At 50.8% G+C, this 24,959-nt stretch overlaps 1 protein-coding gene across 1 annotated transcript; it reads right to left on the bottom strand.

Annotated features, from left to right (window-relative positions):
* Positions 1-2,741: 2,741 nt before the first annotated feature.
* On the bottom strand, positions 2,742-21,151 carry BCL6 (BCL6 transcription repressor). Its single transcript, XM_066193368.1, has 10 exons — positions 21,084-21,151; positions 12,418-12,456; positions 11,236-11,403; positions 9,936-10,157; positions 8,814-9,797; positions 8,021-8,202; positions 6,751-6,918; positions 5,527-5,657; positions 4,970-5,107; positions 2,742-4,068 (listed from the first exon to the last, which is right to left on the bottom strand). Exons 3-10 carry the CDS (start codon positions 11,394-11,396, stop codon positions 3,925-3,927), a joined length of 2,130 nt encoding a protein of 709 aa, XP_066049465.1. The 5' UTR covers positions 11,397-11,403; positions 12,418-12,456; positions 21,084-21,151; the 3' UTR covers positions 2,742-3,924.
* Positions 21,152-24,959: the final 3,808 nt, after the last annotated feature.

The raw sequence follows: 24,959 nt of genomic DNA, 5'->3' as shown, positions 1-24,959 counted from the left end.
AGCTGAACTCCCTGGAAAAGCCATGACATCACTGTTTAAAAAAAAATTAAATCTGTCAGGAGGAGGAAACCATGCTCCGGGAAAATACAGTATTTATTTTGCAAGTGCAGCTGAGCAAGTCAATGGGAAATAGAGGTCGTGGCTACACAGCTGCTTATCTGGGGCAAGTGGAGCTGTCAGCCCTGCCCAGCTGCTTCCAAAAGTGACAACTGCAGTAACCAGAGAGGCGGTGAGCTCAAAGGCAAGCAGGTCCTGACAGGGAGGGGAGAAGCCTAAACATATGTGTCAAAACCCTGTTGTGAGGACAGCCGGCTACACTAAACATTAAAACCCACCAGAGAAAGGCAGAAAGCTAAAGCAAGTGAAGGAATATGGTGGGAAAGCAAGATTTTGCTATTGTCAGCACTCAGGCAATGCTCCATTTGTGGTCATTTTTCCACCACTGTGTCTAACACAAGTAAGTTGGTGAGGGCTCATGTTGGCCTCAGCCTCTGGGGTAAAAAGTAGGCTCTTGCCCAGAAGGATGCTTAGGAAGACCTCACTTCCTGAAATGCTTGCCTCACAGCAGGCAGGCGCTGCAGGCTGCCAGGCAGCTGTCCTGCCTGGCCAAATCAAACAGGAGGAGAGAGGGGCTGACTCCAGCTCACTGCTCAGCCCTCATCTTTTCGTGGGATTTCTTCACATGCCAGCAGATCTGGTTTGCTGGGGGAGAAGTCAGAGGAGCTGGGGGTCAGAAAACCATAAAATGGCTTGTGTTGGATGGGATGTTAAAGATCATCTTGTTACAACCTCCTGCCATGGCCAGAGACACCTTCTACTGATTACAGTTACTCAAGACCTCATCCAGCCTGGCCTTGAACACTTCCATGGATTTGACATACACAATTTCTCGGGGCAACCTATTCCAGGGCCTCACCACCACTATGAGTAAGAGTTTTCCTAACAGCTGATCTAAATCTACCTTCCTTCAGCTTAAGGCCATTCCCCCTTGTGCTGTCACAAAATGTCCTGGTGAAAAGCCCCTCTCCAACTCTCTTGTGGGCTCTCTTTAGGTACTGTAAGTTGCTCTAAGGTCTCCTTGGAACCTTCTCCAAGCTGAGCAGCCCCAATTCTCTCAACCTGTCTTCACTGAAAACGAGTTCCAACCCAGCAACCAGCTTAGTGGCTCTCCTCTGGACTCATTCCAGCAGGTCTTCCTTGTGTTGGGATCCTCAGAGCTCAACACAGTACTCCAGGTAGGGGTCTCACAAGAGAAGAAGTAAAAAAAAAGTTTAACTTTCAGCCTCAAACAATGTGTTTATTTAGAGGTAAACAGGAAAAGCTAACTGCATTGCTTTTAGATGAGTACATAAAACAAATGCTCAAAAATGTCATAAGGAAGAACAGCAGACCTAAATGCCACAAGCTCACAAAGATGAGGACCAGCCACTCTATCCAGGTCAGCAGCCTCTCCAAATCCAGAGGCTAAGCAAGACAGTTCCTCAGGAGAAACTTCTCTAAGAGTAGCATTGCTGTTACTGGCCATCATGATCCCACTTATGGGGCCCAAAAGCATCCTCATAGCTCCTGGCGCTAAAAACATTCTGAAAATGTCAGCAATAGTTGTCTCAGCCTGCTGTGACTGTCAGAAGGCCAAGTCAGAGCAGCAAGGATGCTGCAAAACAGTGAATTAGCTCCCCCTCTTCTTGGCATTTTCCTCCCATGCAAGGCTGCTTTGGTTGTCTCACATCCACCTCTGTCCCATGGTGTGTTCAAAAACACATCCTTCTCTTCATCTCAGCTCCTCCTAAGTGCAGCTCCTCCTGACCCTGCAAACAGCCAGGCCCTCCTCTTCCTGCTGGTGCTTCCAAGTCCCCCCACTGTGAATCATCTGGCAAGCCCCAAGACAAAAGTTATCCATGAATTACCTAAACTCAAAATGAAACTCAGACCCCACCCCAGGCCGTGCTGAGCTGTGGTCAGGCTCCATACCAGTGCTGGTTCCAGCCAATCCTGTCTGTGCAATCCTGAGAAACTTTTGTGTGCGGCTCTTTGGTTTTCTGAAACCAGCAGAGCAGCACAGAGCTCAGGGCCTGGGCACTCAGGGCTTCTCCCAGCACACCACAGCCTCTCAGAGCAAAGCAGCTCCTCTCCTCACCAGGGCAAGCCCAGGGACTCCCTCAGGCTGGGCTGTCCCAGCTCTGGCCCAAAGCCAGCGTGCAATGGCAGGAAACAGAGATGCTCTCAGGCAGTGAGGTCCTGGATGGGGTTGCAGACCCTGCTCCCCTGAATCACTCCGCAAGGCAGGCAGAACAGTAGGCCCCCCCCATCCCAGCCTCTGAAAAGAGAGGCGCAGCAGGCAGTCATCTTCCCTGAGCAATTCTGGCAAGTGCACTGGATTCCAGGAAATATAAATAACTACTCAGCCATCTGGAACTGTCCCTGGGCTGGTCAGCAGAAGCCTCTCCCAGGCTCTGCCCTATTCCTGCTGGCTGCTCGGTGCCAATGTAGAAAGTACCAAGGGAGTGGCACAGCCCCCACCAGGATCCAGAGCAAATTTGGGTCTTGCAGAGACCCCCTCTGCCAGAGACCACCTTCACTTGAGGCTGAAAGAGGCCCCTGCCTTCAACACAGGGCCAGAGGCACACCAAGCCCAGAGCTCACACCAGGGCTCAGGATGCTCAGCTCCCTCCCCAGGCACCAGCCAGGCTTCAGGGTGCCTAAGGGGAAGGACAGGCAAGAACAGACCTCTCACTCCATCATACATCACTTTTCTTCATTTTATTCTTTTATTTGTACAGCTATATTTTACAGAACGCATTAATGCAGTTTAGACACAGCCCAAACCCTGTCTCCCGAGATTGTTTATAACACAAGCATGTAAAATAAGACCAAAAAAAAAAATCCAAAACAAAAAAAATAAAACATTCCCTCACTAGAAAGTTCCATCAAAATTCCTTTTGCAACATCAGGCTGTACCTTGAAGAAACTGAGCTCAATATAGTCCATACACTGAAAACTTCCATTGAAAAGAAAGGCACCGTGCGAAACCACATTTTACATATATACAGACTGAGAACTAGAACAAAAAAATTACACTTTATTATTATTTTAAATTCCTTCTGCAGCTTTGTTGGTTTAATACACACTTTTTTGTAAATTGTAAACCTTCACTTGCAAAAAAATACAAATACACTGATGCATTTAGACAAAATATTTTCTTACTTGTACAGATGCAATACTTTAAAATATCTCCTTAAGTGCTCTATCATAATAAAGATTCTCAGAGTGGCTTCTGCCTGCAGAGTCCAACTGAGCCTTTAATGCATTTTATATATTTTTAATATAGCTTTTTTAAAGGTCTATATATATTTATTTTATATATATATTTATATATTTATATCTATATATATTTACAACTCTGCCATAGATTCCTTCACCTTTGGTTAAAAAAGTTAAAGCCCTCTCTTTAATAGCATACTTTCTCTTTAAAAGAACACACATTTTGCATACAAAAGAAAAAAATCTGTTCCCATAAATCAACATTACATTCCTCATCTTCAAACGGCAAAGGCTGTGAAGGTTAGACTCCAGAGTTTATCAACACTCCACTGCACAGACATTTAAAATGACTATTTTAAATTTTTTTAATGTTTTATATACAGTAAGATCTGAATAATTTTATTTTTTTCTTTTTGTTTCACATAACTGGGAAAAATAAAACCCGTGTATTTGTAATTTTTTTTTTTTTAATTTCTAATGGTTTTCCACCTATCTGTACTATGGGTTTAGAGGCACTCCATCATGTGATGAATTTTTTTTGTTTCTCTCTCTCTCCTTTTTTTTTTTTTTTTTTTCTCTTTTAAAGTGTTGCAAGTATCCTTTGGACAGCTTCTCCCCGCCATGCCCCTCCAAGGCGACCTCCTCCAGGGAAATCCTGTGCCTTCAGCAGGCCTTGGGGAGCTCGGGAGGCACCTCGCTGGCCGAGATGCGGTACTGCACCTTGGTGTTGGTGATGGCCCCGTGCTTCTGCCGCAGGTGGAGCCGCAGCTGGCTTTTGTGGCGGAAATGCAGGTTGCACTTCTCACACTGTGGGGCGACAGGCAAAGAGAGAGGGTGTGAAACGCCGTGGCGGGGGACACGTCCTCCCCTCGGGGCACCAAACGCCTGCTGGCCACCAGAGGCCCCAGGGCATTGAACAGGTGGGCGAGGGGAAAAGCGGGAGCATGGTGGGAGGAGCAGCACCTGGGGGCACCCCATCCCAGCTTTCAGCAGCATATATTAGTTTACAGGATGCACAGAGGGCAAAGTCCCTCAGGAGATGAGTCCGGCTCTGATAGATATAGCACCAAGCTCCTTATCTAGGTGATCAAACCAGCTACAGGGCTATTTCTGGAGATGCTTTTGACCTCTGCCAAGCTGGATGGCTCCAGGATATTTGGATGTCAACCCCAGCTTGGATTCCCTTTCTAGCAGATGGTGAAAGCCAGGAAAGCCCCAGCAAAGAGCTGGGAGCCCACAGGGCAGCAAGCAAGGCAGGGCAGACTGCTTTCTGGGTGCGATAATCACCACCAGAGGGGAGCTCAGGCCAGGCTGTCTGCTCTTTTCCCCCATCCCCACGCACCACAGGCAGCTGTAATTTAAGCCATAGCTATTTGAAGAAGTGTGACCTTCTTCCAGATGGGGTGGAAGAAAAGAGCAACTAAGATGTACCCAGCTTGGGCTGCATGTCAGTGTTTCCAACACAGCCACGCCTGAAAAAATACCACATCAGCATCAGCTAATGTGCGGGAGGGAAACGGGGCACGAGAAGCAGGGATGTGACCTTGGTGCAGGGCCTCGATGATGCTGGCAAAGGGAATCAGGATGCTGCAGCCAGCCTGTGCAAACACCCTTGTGTCTTGCCAGCCCCCCCCCCCCAGGCTTGGCAGCATTGTCCCCCAGCCCAAGCTGAGATTCCCCACCACCAAAAAAAAGCAGGGCCACTCACATGATACGGTTTCTCTCCTGTGTGGATTCGAAGGTGACTTTTGAGGGTCTGCAGGTGCCGGAAGCGTGTGCCACAGATCTCACAGGGGTACGGCTTCTCCCCAGTGTGAATGAGCACGTGAGCACGGAGGTGGGCCACCTGCAGAGAGCAGATCTGGATCAGGACAGCCTCAGGGAGGACGGAATCCCACTGGGAGTAAGGGTATCCCTGTGGGAACGGGGTTTTTCCCAGACATCTTTTTTGGTCTGCTGGGTTATAGCTGGGAGTCAGGGCCATGTGTCTGAGCTCTGATATCTCCAGTCCTTAAGAGCAGAATAGCTACAAGCAGCAGTCAGGCTTCCTTACCAAGCCAAATTGTCCCCCTCAGACCTTAAGGTCTGTATTTATGCCACAACACCATGGGAAGAGATCCCAAGGTAGCAAGCTGGGCCATCATCAGCCTCCTCCCTGCCATGAGGCATGCCCAGTCTTGGTGGTGAAGATCTGCCAGTCTTGGGTAGAAGATCTGACCATATCCCACCTCCCCAGGCACCGTGGGTCCCAGAGGCTACACGCACCTGGACAAACCTGGCCCCGCAAGTCTCACACTTGTAGGGTTTCTCCCCAGAGTGGATGCGTGTGTGGGTTTTCAGGTTGGCTGGTCGGTTGAACTGTGCCCCGCAGATGTTGCAGCGGTACGGCTTCTCTCCTGCAGAGCCCAAAAGAAAAGGTGAGGGATTAGCTACAGGTGTGCTCAGCACTCAGGATCCACGGTGCTCCCCAGAGTTAAGTCCCTTCAGGTGCCAGACCCCAGGGCATGAAGCACTAGCCCTGACTCCTGTCCCTTTTGGAGATGGCTGTGGACAAACAGCATTGGGCAGGGTGTCTGCAGAGCAGGGTGAGCTCAGGAGGCGGCTTTTCTCTTTTGGATTGGGAGTCGCAGCCTTCAGGGTAAGAGAGAAAAATCAGGCAGCTCTGCCAGCAAGGATTAACAGCATCATTCCTCCTGACCCTGTGACAGCAGCTGGCACCTACATCTCCCTACAGCTCTCAGTAAGCACCCTTGAACACTGCCCTGGTACTTGTGTTGTCTCAGTCCCCTGCACAGCTCTCCTGGAGCTCAACTAAGACTGTGGGAATTTGGATCTATTTCAGTGCAGAAGCACAGAGTCATCAGCCCAGACTTCCCTTCCACAGCTTGTGAACTGGCTGTTGACATGTTAAACATTAAAAGCCTGAAATAAAATAAGCCCTAGGATTGTCAGCAAATGACTAAACCCTTAATATCCTCTTCCTTTCTCAGCTTTCATTGTGCTGATTCACAGAGTCCATCCATTCACAGATTTTCCCATCAGCAGAGTTTATGCCAAACTAGAAGTGACTTGGATTTCTAGGATGTAAAAATAAATCTCAGACTTCTCCCTAAATGTTATTTTGAGGTTCTTTTTTTTTTTTTTTTTTTTTTTTTTTTTTTTGCCTAAGTCTACCACAAAGTTACCTGGAGGCCATGCATTTGCTCCTAGTTAAGCATTTTGCACGACACCTTTATGAACAGCGGTGCCCAGTGCTTTAGAGCAAAGGAGGTTGAGTTCCACCCCTGCTGCAAGTGCAGTTATGTCCCCCCTTCCCAGGTTTGGTGCTCTGTCCAAGGGCTCCCTGGCAATGCCAAGTAAAGCACCTTGGTCTTTCCATCAGGGACAGCTTGTGACACAGAGTAGAGGATGCTGCATGGGGCACAAACCCAGCCATAAACACCCACATGCTAACCCTCCCCAGAGCTGTCCCCACAGCCAACACTGCACCTGTGTGGACGGTTTTGTGGCTGGCGAGGTTCCCCTTGTAGCGAAAGGAGGCCTGGCAGCGGTCACACTTGTAGGGTTTGTCACTGTGGACTTGCAGAGAATGTCTCTTGAGAGAGGCCTCCTCGGAGAACCGGCAGTCGCACTCGTTGCAGAAGAAGGCTCCGTTCTCTGGAGGGGCAGAGAGAGGAGCAATCAGATGGACAGTGCATGGGTCACCCTCTTGATAAGCTATGGGATGGATTTGGGATGGAGGAGAGGGACAGCCAGAGCAAGTGTGGGAACAAGCAGCCAAGTGCAGGTGTTCACGTTCAGATGTGCTTGCACTGGTGTTACCTCCTGGCCTTGTGCACACAGCAACAACATGCATGGTTTGAGAGCAAAGTCATCACAATCTCTTGTTGAGAGCTTTCTCTCTCCTTGAGTGACACACAGGCTGCTTCCAAGAAGACAGCATGTCACCTGGACATCTTTCAGGGAGGTTCATGAAAGCACTCAAGATACCAGGCATCTTCTGAAGGATGCTCAGCTCTGGAGCAACTCCCACACCTTTAGAAGTCTTTAACCTTTATGGGTACAGAGGTCTGCCTTGAGCTTGGGAAGGCAATCAGCACCCAAATCACAAGGCAGGTGCCCCCAGTAGGAGTATGCACAACTCTTAAATGTTGTGTTGAGTGTTACCACAGTGAGGTTCCCTCCTTGGATCTCTGCCCACACTACAGGTGGCAATGCTGCATTCCCGCTCCCTGAGCTACAGGCAGATGAGTGCACAGATACCTGTTTTTGGGCTTGTGGGGTTTTGCAACAAGATTGCAAGCCTCATTATCTGCATTTCCCCAGATGTGCACACTGGGCTCCCTGATAATAAAGATATCATGACGGATGCATGAGACATGCCAGCTTGCCCAATCCCCATTACGGGTCATTACATCTGTCAGGCTTGTTCTCCTGTGGTTCTGGTGGGGTGGGGTGCACTTGTTTCCTGTCCTTACCTGCCAGGTTTGCAGCAGGTGACTAACTCCCTGCACAAGGTATGTGAATGGTGCTGGGGAAGGGGAGGAAGGCAGCAATTCCCGCGTGCATGTCTCTCCTATGCATGCACACAGCTGGGCAGGCAGTTAAAGAGGGGGCTGTTAAGATCACTGTGGGATCCACCAGCATCTGGGACAGGTATGACTGTGTGTTTGACCACAGGGCACTCAGTGATGGGTCCCTACATTGCACAGCTCCCCAGCTGCTGGTTGAAAAAGACGACCAAGGATGCAAGACTCACCGCAGCTGGAGTCAGAGTATTCAGACTGGGTTTCCCCCATCTCTTCTCCAAAGTTTGAGCCAGGGGTATGAAGGCACATCTCAGTATGTTGTGGGGACTGGCAGCCACAAGAGCTGCACTTCGACGAATGCATGTACAGTGGGGACTGCCCTTCGCTGCTCCGAGGGGACCCGTCCCGGGACCTGTGGAAGGAGAGCAATGGACACAGCTGTGAGAAGGCTCCTGCTGTGCTTGAGGTGCCAGACCCTTGTTTGCACCCCTCCCGACACAAGGGACACACACGTTTTATGGGGACATCTTTGTGGTGAGCTGCACAGCATAGCCCTGGTCAACAACAGGTCCTTAAGCTTCAAGCCTTCAGATGCCCATCACCAAATGACCTCCAATGTCTTTAGAGACATCCAGGTCCAGAGGACAGCATCTTGCTCCCTGATATTTTGGCCATTCCAATGCTTACAGCCAACAAAAACCTTGAGGCACAGGGAGTCTGGTGGAAACATAGGCTAGGCAAATCCAGGCTCATGAAATCATCCAGAGCTGCCAGAGCTACCCAGGGATTCACAACCTAATGTTCCCAGTTCCTTTGCCAGTCTGTGCTGGCACCACTACATTGGGGACAGTGGGCACTCAATGCCACTGGCAGCCCTCCACCAAATGCAGGGACTTCCACCTGCTCATGACTGGACTTCCCAGCCCAATGCTACAGATATTTCACACTTCCAAACCGTCACCAACAATGCAGGAAGTCCTGTTTCTCAGGGGGGAGGGGCATGGGGGGTGGAAGTCTTCTCACCTGTTAACAATATTGTTGAGTCTGCTGGCTTGTGGGATAGTAGAGTCTTCACCATTCACACTTATCTTGGTGGGGGATTGCACATTGAGATGCTCTGGCTCCATGGACTGCTGGCAAGTGGACATGGGCACGTAGGTGCGAGGAGAGAGGGTTCCCATCTCGTTCTGGTCAGTGCTGTCTTGCTTGGTGTTCTGGTTGAGAGAGTTGAGGACAATGAACTTGTACTTCTTCCAGTTGCAGGCTTTGGGGTCTGTGGGGCTCTTGGTGAAAAGGGAGCTGGAGTTCTGACCGATACGGGCATTCTTGCTGCTGCTGGACTCAGTTGGTGAGTTGGGCTGACAGTCTGACTTCTGCGGGCTCTGAGGGCTGATGAGTCCCTTGCGGTCCAGGGGTGTGTTGGTGGGCTCAAAGTGCTGGCTGATCTCATCCTCTGAAGAGGTCCTCTCCTCCTCTTTGGCCACTTTATCACAAGGGAAGTAGGGATTGTTCCGGACTGAAGGGATGACAGGTTTGGGCCCAGAGGCCACGCTGTAGTGCATGTCACTCCTGGCTTCTTCAGCAGCACCTTCTTTTGGAGCATAGATGGTGGCGTGGCACATGTTGGCAGAGATGTCGGTAATGGTTCTCACGTACTCAGTGGGGATTGTCCTGGAGCTGTCGCACGGCAGGATCCTCTCCTTGGGGAAGGCACCTGCCCTTGAGAGTTCAGAGAGAGGCATCCTCATCTCCCGCAACTCATCATCCACGAGGAAGCTATTTAGAGGGAGAGGGCTGTATCCGTGGTAGGAAATGGGGGATCCAGACAAACTGTTGATCAAGCCAGGTGCAAAGGCCCTCCCATTGCAGAGGGATCCGTTCTGAAGAGGCATGCCATTCTCTGAGACGTCTCTGCTCCGATAAGCCATCACCTCTGGGTGGCCCAGCATCCGTCCAGCCAAAAACTCTTCCCTTGGGGTCTTCACAGCAGACACCATCTCTGCTTCACTGGAATTGGGGAAAACAGGAGGGAGACAAAGTAATTTTCAGCTGATAAAGATACACTTGCTGATACTTTGTCAGTTCTTCCCCTGCCCACCCAAACACACAGACCCAGGCTCTTCAAAGGTCACCAACTGCACTCACCTAGACTTGACAAACCTTCGGCAGGTGTCAACCACGTGCTCCATCTGCAGGTAGAGTGCTGTGGCCATCACAGCCATGATATTGTTCTCCCTCAAGTTCAGGCGGGAGGTGTACATGAAGTCCAAGAGGATGCAAAACCCCTCAGGGTTAATTTCAGGATCCAGGTTGATGACATTCAAGTTGCACTTGAGCTGGTCAGTGAAGATGCTGTAGAAGAGGCCACTGCAGAGAGGAGACAGTAGAGAGAATAAGTGTCATGACAATTCAAAGGCAAAAAGGAGAATTTGTATGAAATCCCTGAGTACAGAGGGGTTTGTGAATGGGAAGGGAGGAGGAGAAGGCAATTACAGAATTCCCTGAGCTTCCCCCTTATTATCAAGCTTGGTTTCTCAGCTTAGTAAGCGTCTTCTGCAGTGCACTTTTCCCAACTGGAACAGCCTGCTTTTAGATCTCACCTGCTCAACAACTCCCCACTGCCTCCATTTAGAAATTCCCCAGCTTTTTTGGTGTTTTTCCATTGTTGTTCTTAACACCATCCCCTTCCCACTATGACTCATTTCTTTCAGAAGCCTCTTGGGGCGTCCACACAGTCTTAAACCAGGGAAAAAAAAGAAAAAAAGAGAAACACTGGCAAAACATTTTTCAGACACTTTAATAGTCAAAGCTTGGCCTTTTGAAATCTTTACACCATGTCAGCAAGAGAACCTGGAAGGCATTTGCTGCAATTCAACTGGGCAGTGGTGGGATATTAATCAGCATTCATTGCAAAGCAATTCCAGAAATCTTAGGGGCTGGAAAGGGATTTCAGACCCCATCAGACTTTAAAAAAAAAAAAAAAACAAACAAAAATTGATCAACTAAGGTGGGTGCAGCCAGCAGTCTGGGAGTCAGGGAGGAATAGCTCTAAAAATAGCAGTGGCAGGGGACACCTTGGTCACAGAGGACTCACTCATCCCAGTGAACATCCAGCCCTCTCGCTCCTCTCCTGTCCCTGTGGCACATTTGTGCTTTGCCTTCAGGGACGTGCTTCACATCTGCTGTGCTCCTGTTGAGCTCCATGGGCTGTGTGTGGGCAGATGTCGGTGCACAAGGAGAGAGGTGAGGACAGCACACTGGAGGGAAGCAGTCTCAGCTCTAATCCCATTACAGATACAAATTTCTTGGCAGCCCCTTTCAGTTCTGCTTCTCTGCCTCTGGCTCCCCGTGAATCCTATGAGCCCCTCACAGGACTGCAGCAGTGCTTCTGAAGGCCAAAGGCTGAAGGAGCAAGGAGACAGGCAGGGATTGACCCTGTTCTCACCTGCAGGCCATCAGGACTGTTTTGTGGGCTCTGAACTGCTCCCGGTTCACGATGATGACAACATCAGTCAAGATATCCCGGCTTCTAAGGCGGTTGAGATTGAGGAGGACGTCGCTGGCGTGGCGGGTGAACTGGATGCAGCTGTCTGCCGGCGAGGCCATCTTGAGTCTGTGGGACAGAAGCATCAGAGGAAGATGAGAATGGAGAACAGCCAGGCAAGCACCCTAAATCCAGGGAAGAGACAGCTGCTGCTCTGGGACATGCTCGAATGGCCAATTGCTCCAGGTAGGGGCAGCACCAGCTCCTTGCACCCCAGGCAAACAGTCCTGCACCACACCAAGCTCTTGCCAGGCTGCCTAGTGAGGTCCCTGGGCTGATAGCGAGACCTGGCATGTCTCATCCCACCCACCAAGCTGGCGGGTGAAGGTAATCAGACCCTCCTGAGGATTAGCCAACCATCTCCTCTTTCTCCCTGCCTCACCCATGGCAGCCCCACCCCAGTCCACTCCGCCCACTCAGGCACATCTCCACAATGCTTCCAACATAACTTCTAGCTTTCCAATCTCCCTCAGGAGCCATCCCCTTCACCTGTGTGATGCCTGGTTGTAAATCCAGCCACAGGAATCAAAACAAGCCTTAAGGTCCCAATTGAAGTTGAATGATTTCAACATCTAGAGAATCCAGCCCACAGTGGAATACCAGCCCTCAACTCAGGAAACTACTTTCCTGCTCCTAAGTGGCGGTCACTCTGGAGAAGACCTGTCCAGTTTCCCAATTAACTGGTGAGGAGTAGAACTCAACTAACCTGCTGGGCTGCTGCCTACACCATGGCCCAATCCCTCCCCATGAGCAAGGTTTGGGTTAGTCGAGGAACATGAAGCCTTCCCCCAACGCAATGCCTGTTGACCCATCTCAGAGGCGTCCTCCCAGCCAGCACCCAGGATGGCCCCCGTCTCCCTGAGGTTTGGGCTGGAATGCATATCTTTCGTGTCAAATTCTTCCATGATCAAGCCCCTCCCATAATCCTGACTCCTGCTTCCCCAGTGGCACGTGAATGTACAGCAGTTTCTACAGAGCAGCTGCTCTCCTGAAAACAAATTCCAGCTGGGTCTAATGAAACATTGCATTAAGGAAAGGGGGAGAGAGATTAGGAGAGAAAGCACAAAATTTAAATTTACATACCCAATGCCTCAACTCACAGTCCAAAAGTTTCTTTCAAACCTACAAATAAATCACAAGAAAACAAACACCGCATTAGCTAGTAGTTATGAATTGGTTGTAGCAGGTTACAAGGCTGCTATTTCACCCAAGTATCAGTTGGATAAAAGCTAGAGATAACAAACCTTCTACTCTCCAGTAAGGTTAACATTTGTTTCTTCCGGTACAGTATGTTCTTATCACAATCACAGGCTTTGAGAATCCAATCATAGCTTCTTCCACACCCTCATGCCCAAACCATGGGCGTATGCCAAGGAGATTTTCATTTCCATGACTCAGGAACTTAAAGGCAGGTGGGGAAAGGAAGTCAAGCGAGAATTTTCTCACCACTTCTTTCGGAGATAACTCTTCCCCTGCCAAGACTGAATTCCTGTCCGATGCCACATTCAAGACCCATGCCATACTCCCAGCACCTTGTTAACAGGTATGACAACCACACAAACATCTGCTGCCACTCTGCTCAGAAACCTACATGCTCCAGCCACTGGTGAAAACACCCTGGGATGGGACTGTTGAACAGATTTGGGAGGATATAGGTATCAAGTACCAAAGTGACTTGGCCAGGACTGCATAGGAAGCCAGTGGTGGAGACAATGATGATGAAGAACAAACGTCCCGTCCCCTTGGTGCTGCCAAAGCCTTCCCTCAAACCACAAGCTGTGTCTTCAGGCACTGGCTTCACCCAGCAATGTAGCTGGGACAGAACAGCAAGGAAACCCAGGAGTTAATTGCCTTCCAGAACTCATTCTAATCCTCCAAAATCTACTTAAAACCAAAACCAACTGACTTGGCACCAACGCAGGAAGAAGGTCCTCAAGCAGTTGCCTCAGCAGGTAGAAGCACAATAAATAAATGAGCCAACAAACCCCAAGACCTTCATCACACTATTTTGAGGACCAACCCCCAGAGTGTTAAGACTGCCAGGCAATTTCAGGAAGCCCAATAATCCCTGTGAGACAAGGGATTGTCAAGTGTTGCCTTCCCTCTCCCTTGCTGTGCAGATCTGGAGGCCAAGCTCCCCTCCCATCCCCAGAGCCACTGGGATGAAGAGATGGGATTTAAGGCAAGGTATCACGCGCAAAAGCCAGAGGGTGTCTTACAGCTTTATTCCAGCCATCAAACACAAATCTTCAGAGCCGCTCTGAGCCTGGCCAGCTTAAAACTTTATGCACATACAAAAAATGACTCATTTCCCAAATACAGCAGACTCTGACCTTTCTGTACATGCTCACTGCCAGCCACTCACTACTGTCATTTGCAAGCCAAAGGACTCAGCATTCTGCAAGGAGCCCAGCACAAATCCCTGTGCCCACATGAGCAGATGTGTGAGCTTGGAGCAGCTCAGCCACAGTGGCAGACATACTCTGCCAGGCTCCGGGGTGTCACCTCAGTGTCACAGAGGTGAGGAGTTGACCCACTTGTAAACCAACAAAGTTACAAATAACCAGATGAACTGTGTACCCATGAGCATCATGTGAGAAGCTGCTACTGTCACCAAATACCCTTATTCACAGTGAGGGCACAGCTCTGCCGGGGGAACATCCAGCTTCTCTCCCAGAGCTGGACCCCAGCACAGCCTCATCCCCACCCTTCCAAATTATCCCTCCCAGCACAGCGCTGCTCCAACTTCCACAGCCCTAAGAGCTGGGCAAGTTCATCCCAAGCAGCTCCTGGCTGCAGGATGTGGGCATGAAAAGGGAAAGGGACTTTCCTTCCCCTCGATGTGCTGAGTTGGGTTAACCCTGCCCCTTCCAGTCCCCGCATACAGCACTAGCTCTGCACCCCAGCACAGGAGGATACTCAGACCAGAGACAACGGGATTGCAACAAGGACCAGCAACCAGTGATGGGGAGCAGAAAAATCCACTGCAGTCAAGCATGGTCTTTGCCATCTAAACCCCCCTCAAACCCCATGAGGCCCCTCCAGGCTCAGCTGGGGCCAGAGCATCATCCCACACCCCCGCCTCCAGTTTTCCTGTTCGGTACCTTGCAGGTGTGAGCTCTCCAGCAGTGCTCGAGGCTGTGTGCCAGGGCTGCCTGTGCCCATAGAGGATGGTCTGGTATAGGTGCAGGTCCCATTTTGGGGGTGGCAACACAGTACAGTCACTGCTGCTGCCTTCCAGGAAGGCAATGGGTCTCGCCCCAGCGGTTCAGGGAACAGCCCTTCCCTGACGGCACCTCCCTGAGAAAATCCATTCCTGGAAAGGAACCCAGAGCTGGCTCTGCCTACCCTGCAGCTCCGTGAGCACAGAGAGGGTGTACCTTCATGTGGGGGAGCCTCTTTCAGCTCAAGCCCATGCAAAGGGAGACCCTCCTTGCTCACTTACCCTAGGGTAGAAGCAGGGACTTCCAATCCATTTTTCTGCCATGCCTCTCCACTGATCTACTCTCCCAGCTAGTTTTCATCCATCCTCCTCCCACTCTGTGCACAGGTGGGAACTTCTTGCTCCCCTCTCCTTCTTTGTACAGAAGATACCGTGTGGTTTTAACCCCTCTCCCACCCCCAGTTGCATAGGCAGGGAGGAGGGTGCCAAACACTCCCCCTCCCTGGGCCCCAGTCTCCTACCCCTCCAGAGCTTGCAGCGCCGACTCACTCACACCACCTTAGAGAGGTGGCTTGGTGAAGTCTTCCTTCCCCACAGCCTCATCCCACACAGTGTTCTGAAACTGCCCGCCCAGGGGAAGCTCCATCCTGCCCTCCTCCTCCCCAGTCCCTGCACCCTCCAGGGTCCCAGCCCCACGGGAACATCCCTGCTGCCTGCCAAGGCATGCTGCCAACCGCCTCTCCACCCTGCCAAGGAATGCCTGGTTTCTCCTGAGCAGGGATCAGGGGGACAACCGAGAAAATGAGGTGGGGTGTGGGTGGCTCCCCCAGCACAGCCATGGGTGCTACATGCCACGGTGAAAAAGATGCTTTTGGCTGTGGGTGTGTGAGTGCCCAACTCAGCTTTCTGATACCATGCAATCTAGGGACACTAAGCATCCTTTAGTTGTCACAGCAGAGTTTTATTAGTTTAGTACCTTCTGGTTAGTGTCTAGGCCAAAACGTGTCTGGGTTAATAATAACCCATGAAGAGACTGAGAGAAGTCCACAGCGTCAGCACAGATCAAAAGCAGCATCACTAGCGCAAGCCCTGTCGTATTTTCCACCGTACCCTTCCGTGAGCGGATTGTACTCGCTCTATCGAGCGGTCTCAATCTGATCCAATTTCCTGCCAGCAAACAAATGTTTCTAGGAAATGCAATACATTATCTGGATGGGTTTATTATCAGCATTTGGAACCAGGAAAACTGCATATTTTCTCGAGCGCCGCAGGGAACTTTATAGTTCATACTTCAAAAGAGGGTTTAAAGGATTGCCCTTGAAAGCTGGCCCAGCTCAAGTCTCCACATTGTTTTGGTCTTTGCAGAAGAAAATGCAGAGGAGGGAGGGGGTAAGCACACTAAAACTGCCTCCAATGTTTTCCTACTAAAAGAGGACTCCCCTGCTCTCTACGGAGCCAAGCTCTGGCTGTGAGGCAGAGGCAGCGCGTGCCCTTGGGAAGCAAGGAGTTGAGCCTTCCTCAGCATTTCAAACGACCCCAAGCAATCTGGCACATTAATTTTTCAAGGGAAGGCAGGAACCATGTGTTCTGGCTGAAATCTAGGGAGCTACTCCAGAGAACAGAAGACGGACTCCGTGCGCTGCCAACACTGAGCCCTGCACCGAGATGCCGACCCCAGAGCAAGGCGCAGCCAGAGCTGGGTGTCCCCAGCAGCTGAGCTGGGTCCCTGGCCCTGCTGGGCTCCAAGGAGGTGTCTGATCATCCTTACCCTGCACTGGGACAGAATATTACCAGCCGGCACCTGACCTTCCCTGCTCTGAACTCCTGGGGCTGAGGGTGGCACAGCTCCTTCTGGCAGAAAGGAACTGCTCTGGCATCCCGCCTGGATGGGATGAGACACATGCACAGCTTGGGGTGCCTTGGCCAGGGCAGAGACACCCCCCTGCCCCTATATTTAGCCAAACGAATTTAAGAAGATGCATTTCAAAGGGTTTCTAGTCCTACATGACACCTTCTTCAGGACCCATTCAGAACCCCCTGTCCTGCAGTGTGCTTGTCTCAAGCTCTCTCCTTCATAAACAGGGGTCCAACATTCCCCATGGGCACCTGGCACACAGCCCAAAGGCAGCAACTGACCAAGAGAAAGAGGGGAAGGAAAACCAGATAGATCAAAAATTTTCTGTCCCTCTCTCAAATGCCCCTAGTCCTCTCTCTGGTTTAGATGGGAATCTAAATAAAAACCCCACTGACATTACTGGGGTTTTGAAGCAGTCCTGAAGACTAGACACTTGCTCCAATTTAGGGGTGTGTGTCTTTTGGTTGGCAGCATGCAGGGATCCTAACACATAAGATCTAGCTTGGATTTTAAAAAGAGGAAAAAAAAAAAAAAAAAAGGAAAAAGGAGGACCACATTTGCAGTCTAAATTTGCAGTCTGAAGGAGCTTACTGGTCAGATGCTGACTTTTGGATACTGATCTAACCAAACTGCAAACTGTGAACTCCTGAGGTTTGCCAATGCCTGCTGTAAACATGGAAACCAAGTGTCACTTTTTGCCAAACAGAAGAATGGTTTAAAAATAGATCTGGAGAAGAATACAGGCACTCGGCATACAAGGCTCCCGTTTATAGACTCCCATGCCACTATAAAATGGAGCAAGAGGTTATGAGCACACAAGCAACTTTCCACCAAATTTAGATTTTACCAACTTCTCAGAAAAGTGAAAACAACATTTCAAGCTCCAGCTGAACCAGGAAAAGCTCTTTGAGCAAAGTTTCGAGCCCAGGTATTACAGCATACGGACTAAAATGGGCATGTAACAATTCTTCAACCTTAACACCATAAATATATGAAGGTACCTAAGTTGCACACTGAGAAATGCATCTACTGATTAGAGCATCATTTTATTCACCTATAGACTTGGTAAAAAGGTTTTCTTTTTCATGGAGAATCCAAATGAAATGAAAGGACAGTCCTACTGCACAGGACTGGCACACAAAGTTTTACCACCTGTATTTGTATGGGGGTTTGAGGATAACGTTACTGTTTACTAAAAAAAAAAAAAAAAAAAAAGGGGGCTCCAAACCCAAATACTATTCCTACAAATTATTATTGGGCTACTGCAGTTGAAAGCTGAAAGCTTTCCCTGTCCAAGGGAAAAAAAAAGACAAAAAGCATAGCTTTACAATACATTCTAAATTAGGCAAAAATTCAAGGGCAGATTAGCACCATAACTTGGAAAGATTTTCACATGTGATTTCATGACCAGACCCAGAGAGAACTCCATATGGAAATGTCAGTGACTTTAATAAGCACTCGGTTGTTTCCAATTAGGCTCCTTAAGTAAGTTCAGTGGCATCCAGAGTTTCCTCTACCACCTTCCTCCAAGCTGGCAAGCATTTTTTTTTCTTTTTTTTAACGCGCAGTTAATAAACATGTTCCCACTCTCCCGAGGCTGCCGGCCCCGCCAGCCCCGCGCGGAGCGGCGGAAGGTGACACTAGATGGCACCAGTTCGCTTTGCTACGGGAGCAATTTTTCCCCTCGGAAAATAAAACACCCCAACCAAACCTGGAAAACATATAATTTTGTCGATGTAATTCTGTTTCTCTTAAAACGCGCCTGAGCAACATTATTTTTATGAGCTTTTCCAGCCTTGTTTTCAAAAACTTAATGTTTCTGCTAGGTTTATTTTTGTACCATCCAACAGCCGGCTGAATCCTCCCTGCACTGCAAACAGGGATGTCTAAAAAGTGTCACAAAGACTTTTGACGGATTTTTTTTGTTGTTGTTTTGTTTTTGGGGTGGGATTTGTAAGAATCACTTCTCATTCCAACTTCTTCCTTCGCAATAATAACTAACCAGTTAACCTTCACTTCCTCTCCCAATATTGACTCAGACAGTCAGAACTGAGGGGGATTGGAAATTGGAATTGAAATGCACCTCGAGAGATCTTTGATCTGTTTTGCCAATCAAAATTGAACACCAAGAGATGAACTCTTTTCTTACTGGAACAATGTAATAATCCATTATTCTGGAAAATTTCTAGACAGCCTTTGAATATTTTAATGGCTTGGTGATATGTTTCATGGGGCAAAATGTTTACCATCTACAATGCAAGCTTTTCAACTTGCAATCCTACGCTTAGGAGAAAATAACAGAATCTTCGATTCTGCCTCTCCATGCATATATAAAGAGAGGATTCCCCTAAAATATTTTTAGAGCAATTTTTGAACTGTGACCCCCCTCAAGGACTGGAGAAACGAGTCTGCATTTGCTCCTAGAGCTCTTATCCTTTAAATCCTTGAAACAGTATGGCAAATAATAATTTTTAAAGCATTTAAAATCTCGGGAGACAAATCACCAAGATTCACTGATCAAATAAGGGCCTGATCCTAAACCTGGCCCTGCTGACACTTCCACTAACACAAGCAGGAATTTGGCCCAAGACAGATGTCAGACCAATGTAGCAGCTTCTCACTGAGCCTCATCCGTCTGACCCTAGCCTCCCCTCACACTGATCCTGCACCTACTGAAGTCAGTGGAAAAAAACTAACCGGGGACCGGTTTGTTTTTGTTGATTTTGATTCATGATTTTAAGCCCAGATTTGCCTCTTCCCTGGAAATGCAACAGGGGGGGCAAAGGCAGCTTTTTAGGCACATCTGAGAGGCTGCCGCGGATTTTTCTAAACATACGCCTTGCTTTCTGTTTCCCTCCTTCCCAAGAGGCGATTTCATAACATTTCATACTGTGACTTTGCAAACTACAGGCGGGGGGACGGCGGCGGGGGGGTGGGGGGCGGCCGGGAGAGGTCGCTGCCGTCCGACCACGAAAGTTTTCACAACAAAGTTAGGCTTTTTCGGTTTTGTTTTGCCTTTTATTCTTAAAGGGGGGGGAGGGGGAGCTTTTTTTTTTTTTTTTAAAAAATATGCGCACACAAGATCACGCACCTAATAAAAACAATTCTAAAAACCCCCAACAAACCCAAACAAACAGCGCTCTCTCTTCCCCGTCCGCTCTCGGCGGAGCGGCGCGGGGGCTGCGCGGCTCCCCGCGGCCGTTCGCTCCAGGAATAGCGTGTGGCCGGGGGCCAGCCCCGCGGCTGCCGGCGGCAGATTTACGAGCGCCTGTCCCCGCGCCAAGTCCGCCGCAGTAGTAAACACAGGGGAAAGGCTGCGCTGGGGGCAGCGGGGGGCTCCGCACGCATCGCGCCCCGGACCCCGTCCCTCGCATCCCTCGCACGGCTGGGCTCCGCTTCCCCCGCCCGCCGCCTTCCTCCCGGCGGGGGACGCCCGCTCCTCCCTGCGGGTGGTGGTGGTGGTGTTGTTATTGTTATTATGATTTTCAGCCCTACGCGTGATACTCAGAGTCGCTTCATACACTTTTGCCCCTTCCCGAGTTTTGCATCGCGGCTGGGTTCCCGGCCGCCAGCCGCCCCGCACGCACCTTCGAGGCGAGCGCGGCCCCCGCCGCCCCGGGCCGGGGCTCCGGGGCCGGCAGCCGGCGGCGGCCGAGCCTCCCCGCGGGCTCCCCCCTTCCCCGGGCAGGGAAATGCCGCAAGTCTTCTCCATCACCGCCCGCTCTTAGCCCGGGTCTTGACAGATCACGGCGCAGCCCCGCCACAGGTTGCAAAACGCACCAGCCCTTTCGCGGTTGCGCCGGGGACGGAATAACAATAATAATGCTTTAATTACAGAAACAGGGAGAAATGGGGGCTGGCGCGGAAAGGCCGGTGCCGCCGAGCCCCCGCGCTGCCGCCAGCCCCGCTCCGCGGCGGCTTCGTGCGGCGGCGAAACGACAACAGCGACACAAGACGCACATACCAAAAAAAAAAAAAGAAAAAAAAAGAAAAAAAAAAAAGAAAAAAAAAAAGAGAAAAAAGGAAAAAAAAAAAAAGAAGAAGAAAGAAAGAAAAAAAAAAAACCTGCAAAGAAAAATAACACACCCCGACCGAAGGATCCAGCCATTGAGAGCGGACCCCGAGTCACGCCACAAGCCCAGCGGCCGCCAGCGCTCGCCGCCGTCCGGCGCCCGCGGAGCGGCTGCAGGTGCAGAGAAGGAGCCGCCGCCGTCCCCCCCGTCCCCACCCGGCCGTCACGCGTGCGGGAAAGCCAATAATCCCAGATAACCGATAATCCCCGGGAGAGGACAACGAGGGGAGACACCCCCACCCACCCCGCTCCCCTCCCCTTATACACGCTCCCAGCGTTAAAGACATGCAGGCACCCCTATTTCCCAAATTTTTTTTCTCGCCTGACAGCGGGCAAGGGAGAAGGGGGGGACGCGTATGTAAATTAAATAAATAAATAAGGCAGGGAAAAAAATTAAATTGAGATGATAATAATAATAGTAATAAAAAAAAAGGGCACCTGCAGCGGGAAAGGGGGGGGGGGGAAGGAAAGAGGAGGGAGAGAAAAAAAAATGGGTAGAAATATATAGAGGCGGCTCCGCGCCAAGCGTCGGAGCGCGGCAGGGAGGGAAAGAGGAGGGAAAAAAAATGGAGAGGAAAAAAAAAAAAAAAAAAAAAAAAAAAAAGCGAGCGAGAGAATTAAAGGGTAAAATCGGCCGCGGCAATAGAAGCAGCAATCACCTGGTCTCCGGGCTTTCCTAGAAACTCCTTGCATCACCACTTCTAAGAACCCCAGTTCTAAGAATCAACAGAGCCCAATTCTCGGAATTTGAGCTGCGGACTCTACCATCGCGCTCGGCATGGGGAGGGCCACGGACCTCCCCCCTCCCTGCCCTCCCCGGCGCTGCGCCCCTCCCGGTGTGCGCGCCCCCCCGGGGAGGCCGCCAACGGGGTCAGCGAGGGGGGGTCGCGTATCCTGAGGGGGTCGCGGCGGCGGCGGGGGTCCCACCGTGTCGCCCCCCGTTCATCCCCCTCCCCGTTCCCCCCCTCCAGCAGTGGTCGCGCCCGGCCGGCGGGTCACGTGGCGGCGGGTGCTGTCGGTGACGTGGGGGGCGCGCGGGCGCGGAGTAGCGCGCGCGGCGGGGACCGAGCAGCGGCGGCGGCGGCGGGAGAGGAAAACGGGGGGTCCCGGGCACGGCTCCGGGCGGTGCAAACACACATCACACCCCCTACCACCACCACCACCACCAGCAGCCTCCGCTTCTATTTTATTTTTTTTTTTTTCCTCCCAAACCTCTCCGAAAACGAGCGAAGAGATCTTGGGGAAAAAAAATGCTCCTTTTATTTTTTTTAATATATATACATTTATCTATGTATATATATTAATTATTTTTCATCTTTATATATTTTTATTTATTTATTTTGGGGCGGGGGGGGTCACTTTTGCGTTTCTAAAACACCCTCCCCCCGCTAAAAATACCCCAAACCAACCAAACAACCCAGCGAGCAAAGCCAGGAGCCAACTGCATTGTTCTGGATTTTTACTTTTTTTCTTTAATTATTTTTTCCCTCATTCAGCTTTTTTTGAAATAATTTTTTGCAAACAGCCACACTCGGCTCAGGGCCTCCAATGGGATTTACTCTTGGGGAAAGAAGCTTTTTCCTTAAAGACGGCTCCCCATGAACTCCCCATATTCGCTTTTGCTTTTATTTTTTCTTTTTTATTTCTTTGCCAGAATCCTCCAGACCAAAAAATATTAGATTTTGATGATTTTCTCTTCTTTTATTTTTTTTCCATCCGTGTTCTCTTTTACTTTCCAGGACACTCAAGTGGTGGGTTAATTCTGTGTAGCTGTTTTGTTATTGTTGCAAAATAACCTGTAAGTCTATAAATATTCTGCTTGTATGGAATTGTTGGACTGTGCTGGGGATGCAAAATCGCTTTGGCTTTTCTGGAAAGGGATTTTATTTCTGCACTTTTTGCCCCTTGCTGGGCAAAGGCCTTTGCTGGGAGGTGGGAGGGGAGGGAATCATACAAAGCCTTGGCATTCAGTGTCTCGGGTGGGTTTCGCAGGGGGTGCAGAGGGAGGGGACCTGTCACCCCAACCTTCCCAGCTCCTCTGTGCGAATGTAGCTCCCTGGATGTAAGTGTGGAGTTTTCTTGCGTCTGTCCCCCAGCCTCGCGCGTTTATTTCTTGGGGGCCTGCACCAAGGCTTGGGTTTGGGGGTGGTTCAGATCGCTCATTTTGCTTTCCCGGTCGGGTTTTTGGGCTGCGAACTGCCGGTCGGCGTGGTGGGGAGCGGGGCAAGGCATGCTCTGGGCTGTGAAGGCATTCCCGGGCCCTTGGTGATTAATAGAAATTTGTTTACGAGAATAACCACCGCAGGTCACGGTGTCCTCGGTCCGCTGGTGCAGTTGCTCGGAGCTACTGATTCCAGCACTGGCGAGCCCACGGAGCGGCCACCTTGGACGCAAAGTCCCCGGGTGGTGTTCCCTTTATTTTGATTTCTCAGCTGAGCTCTTGAACCGAAACGTTTTAAAGCAAGGAGGGTTGGGGGGGGGGGGGCGGGTGGCGGGGGGGTGGTGGTGGTGGTAATAAATTAGGAAGAAAGCCCTTCTGCTAATACGAGTCGTCATTAAAAATAGCCCGGTGGCAAGACAGGGACGGTACTCCCGAGACACTTGAGGTGATACAGATATATTGGAGAGACGGCTGCCCCGTAGTTAAAATGCAATATGGAATTCCCAGGGAGTGAGTGCAGCTGAAGCTGTGTGACTTGTGCGACTCCGGTCCCGGCCCCGGGCAGGGAGGGGGCTCCCGGGTCTGCAAGTGACCAAAGGAGGGACGGACCCAAGAGTTGCAACTCTATTCCGGGATTTGATTTGGGTTTTTTTTTGGGGTTTGGTTTTCTTTTTTTTTTTTTTTGGTTTTGTTTTTTTTTTTTTTTTTTTTTCCCCAGCAATGAAACTCAGAGGAAAGGGGTTGTTGGGGGCGACAGATCTGATCTGTTTGTCATTTCTCTGCAGTGTGTGTCGCTTTCGTTTTAACCGGAGCCCAGCGCGCCCAGCGCCCGCGGGACGCTCGGGAGCAGCAGCGAGAGGGCTGCCGCTTGGGGGATTTTTGGTGGAGACCCGAGGTCGAGCACAGCTTCCGTTCAAGTAGCACTCTTACGGGGGAGATTTCTCGCTCTGCCTGGCCACAGCCAAGCCGGGCTTACATCAGAGTTTCCATCCTAACCCGCCTCGTTGCGGGGACATAGGGAGCAGCCAGCAGCATCCCTTTCGGACTGGGAACTGAGCAGCCTGGGTGCCTTTGCTGAGTTTTTGGCCTTTCTGCTCCCATGTCATGCCTTCTCCTACTCCCTCGCTGTCACTTGGGGCCCGGCTGCAGATACCCATGAGCTCTTGCCACTGGCCTCTACTCCCCACTGCTTCCTGCTACCCCTAAAGCAGCAGTGGTCCCTGTGGTGCCTTGCTGGGGACTTCAGGGAGCTGGGGATGGAATAATTTCCCTGAGAGCCCTCTTTCACCATCGGCCAGAGAGGTCATTGCTGAGTGAGGCCTTGCCACCCTCTTCCTTTGCCTTCTTCCTTTGCCGGTCCCGGCTCTGGGGACCAGCACGGCAGCCGCTGGCAGTGGTGGTGGCTGCCAGGGTGGTAATGTCCCAGTGGGACAGCTTCCCCTGCCTCTGCAAGCGTACAGCAAGTATCTTGTCTTTGGGGGAGAACTGTGGTCCCGTGGTGGGGAGGGTTGCTGTTTGGGAGTGTGCAAAGCCACCAGCAGCCCCATGTTGGCTGTGGGATGTTTCTCAGTGGCCCTGGGCTCAGTGTGGCTCCTGCACACCCACGAGGTGCCTGTGTGGGACATGGGGAAGCAGCAGCAGCTCGGCCCTGCCTGTGGGAGGCTGTGGCAATCCCGCTGGCACCCCTCTCTCAAAAACACCCTCTACACTGCAGAGAGCTCCTCACCCAGGCAAGGGTTTGAACTCTCAAGTGCTACCCCTCAAAGTGGTGGCAACGCTGGAACAGGGGCGATGCTGCTGGGAAATTGGTCCCCCTTGGAGTTGGCGGAGGTATTTCTGGTCATGCTGGAGCAGCTCCAAGGAGCGGGAGCAGAGGCAGGAGCAGTGCTGGGCATCGCCACAGGTGCCTCGCGCCCTCCCATGGACTGTCCCTCTCCAGCTCCTTCATGGCCTCCCCTGGCAAAGCTCCTGGGATGAAAAGCACCCCCTCGGCCTGTGTGCTGGCTTGCAGGGTGCAGAGCAGTGTGAAATTTTTCAGCCATCCCTGGGAGCTGCAGTTGGATATTGAAGGGCCTCTGTGCTGGAGGTGCTGCTTGGCTGTGTGGAGAGTCCCCGGACTTAGGTTGTTTCCCTCCAGGGGACACAGGGCAGGTTTTTATGGTAGATCGAGGCCAGTGCGTATTTTTCCCAGGTGAAGCACGCTCCTGGAAAGAAGTGCCTTGTCTTCTACAAAACACTGCTTAAATAAACAGTACCCCACTATAATTTTTTCTTTTGAAATTAACTCCTTCAGGCCATAAGGCTTCCCTATCCTCACACAAAAATAACTGCCACGACTTTTAAAGGGGAAAAAAATATGTCCAAGAGAGAAAAG

The sequence above is a fragment of the Chamaea fasciata genome, unplaced genomic scaffold (genome assembly GCF_029207755.1).
Source record: "Chamaea fasciata isolate MVZ Bird 193981 ecotype frontalis unplaced genomic scaffold, bChaFas1.0.hap1 SCAF_11, whole genome shotgun sequence".
NCBI classification, from domain to species: domain Eukaryota; kingdom Metazoa; phylum Chordata; class Aves; order Passeriformes; family Sylviidae; genus Chamaea; species Chamaea fasciata.
The sequence above is the reverse complement of the archived record's forward strand: the minus strand, read 5'-3'. Positions and strand labels throughout refer to the sequence as shown.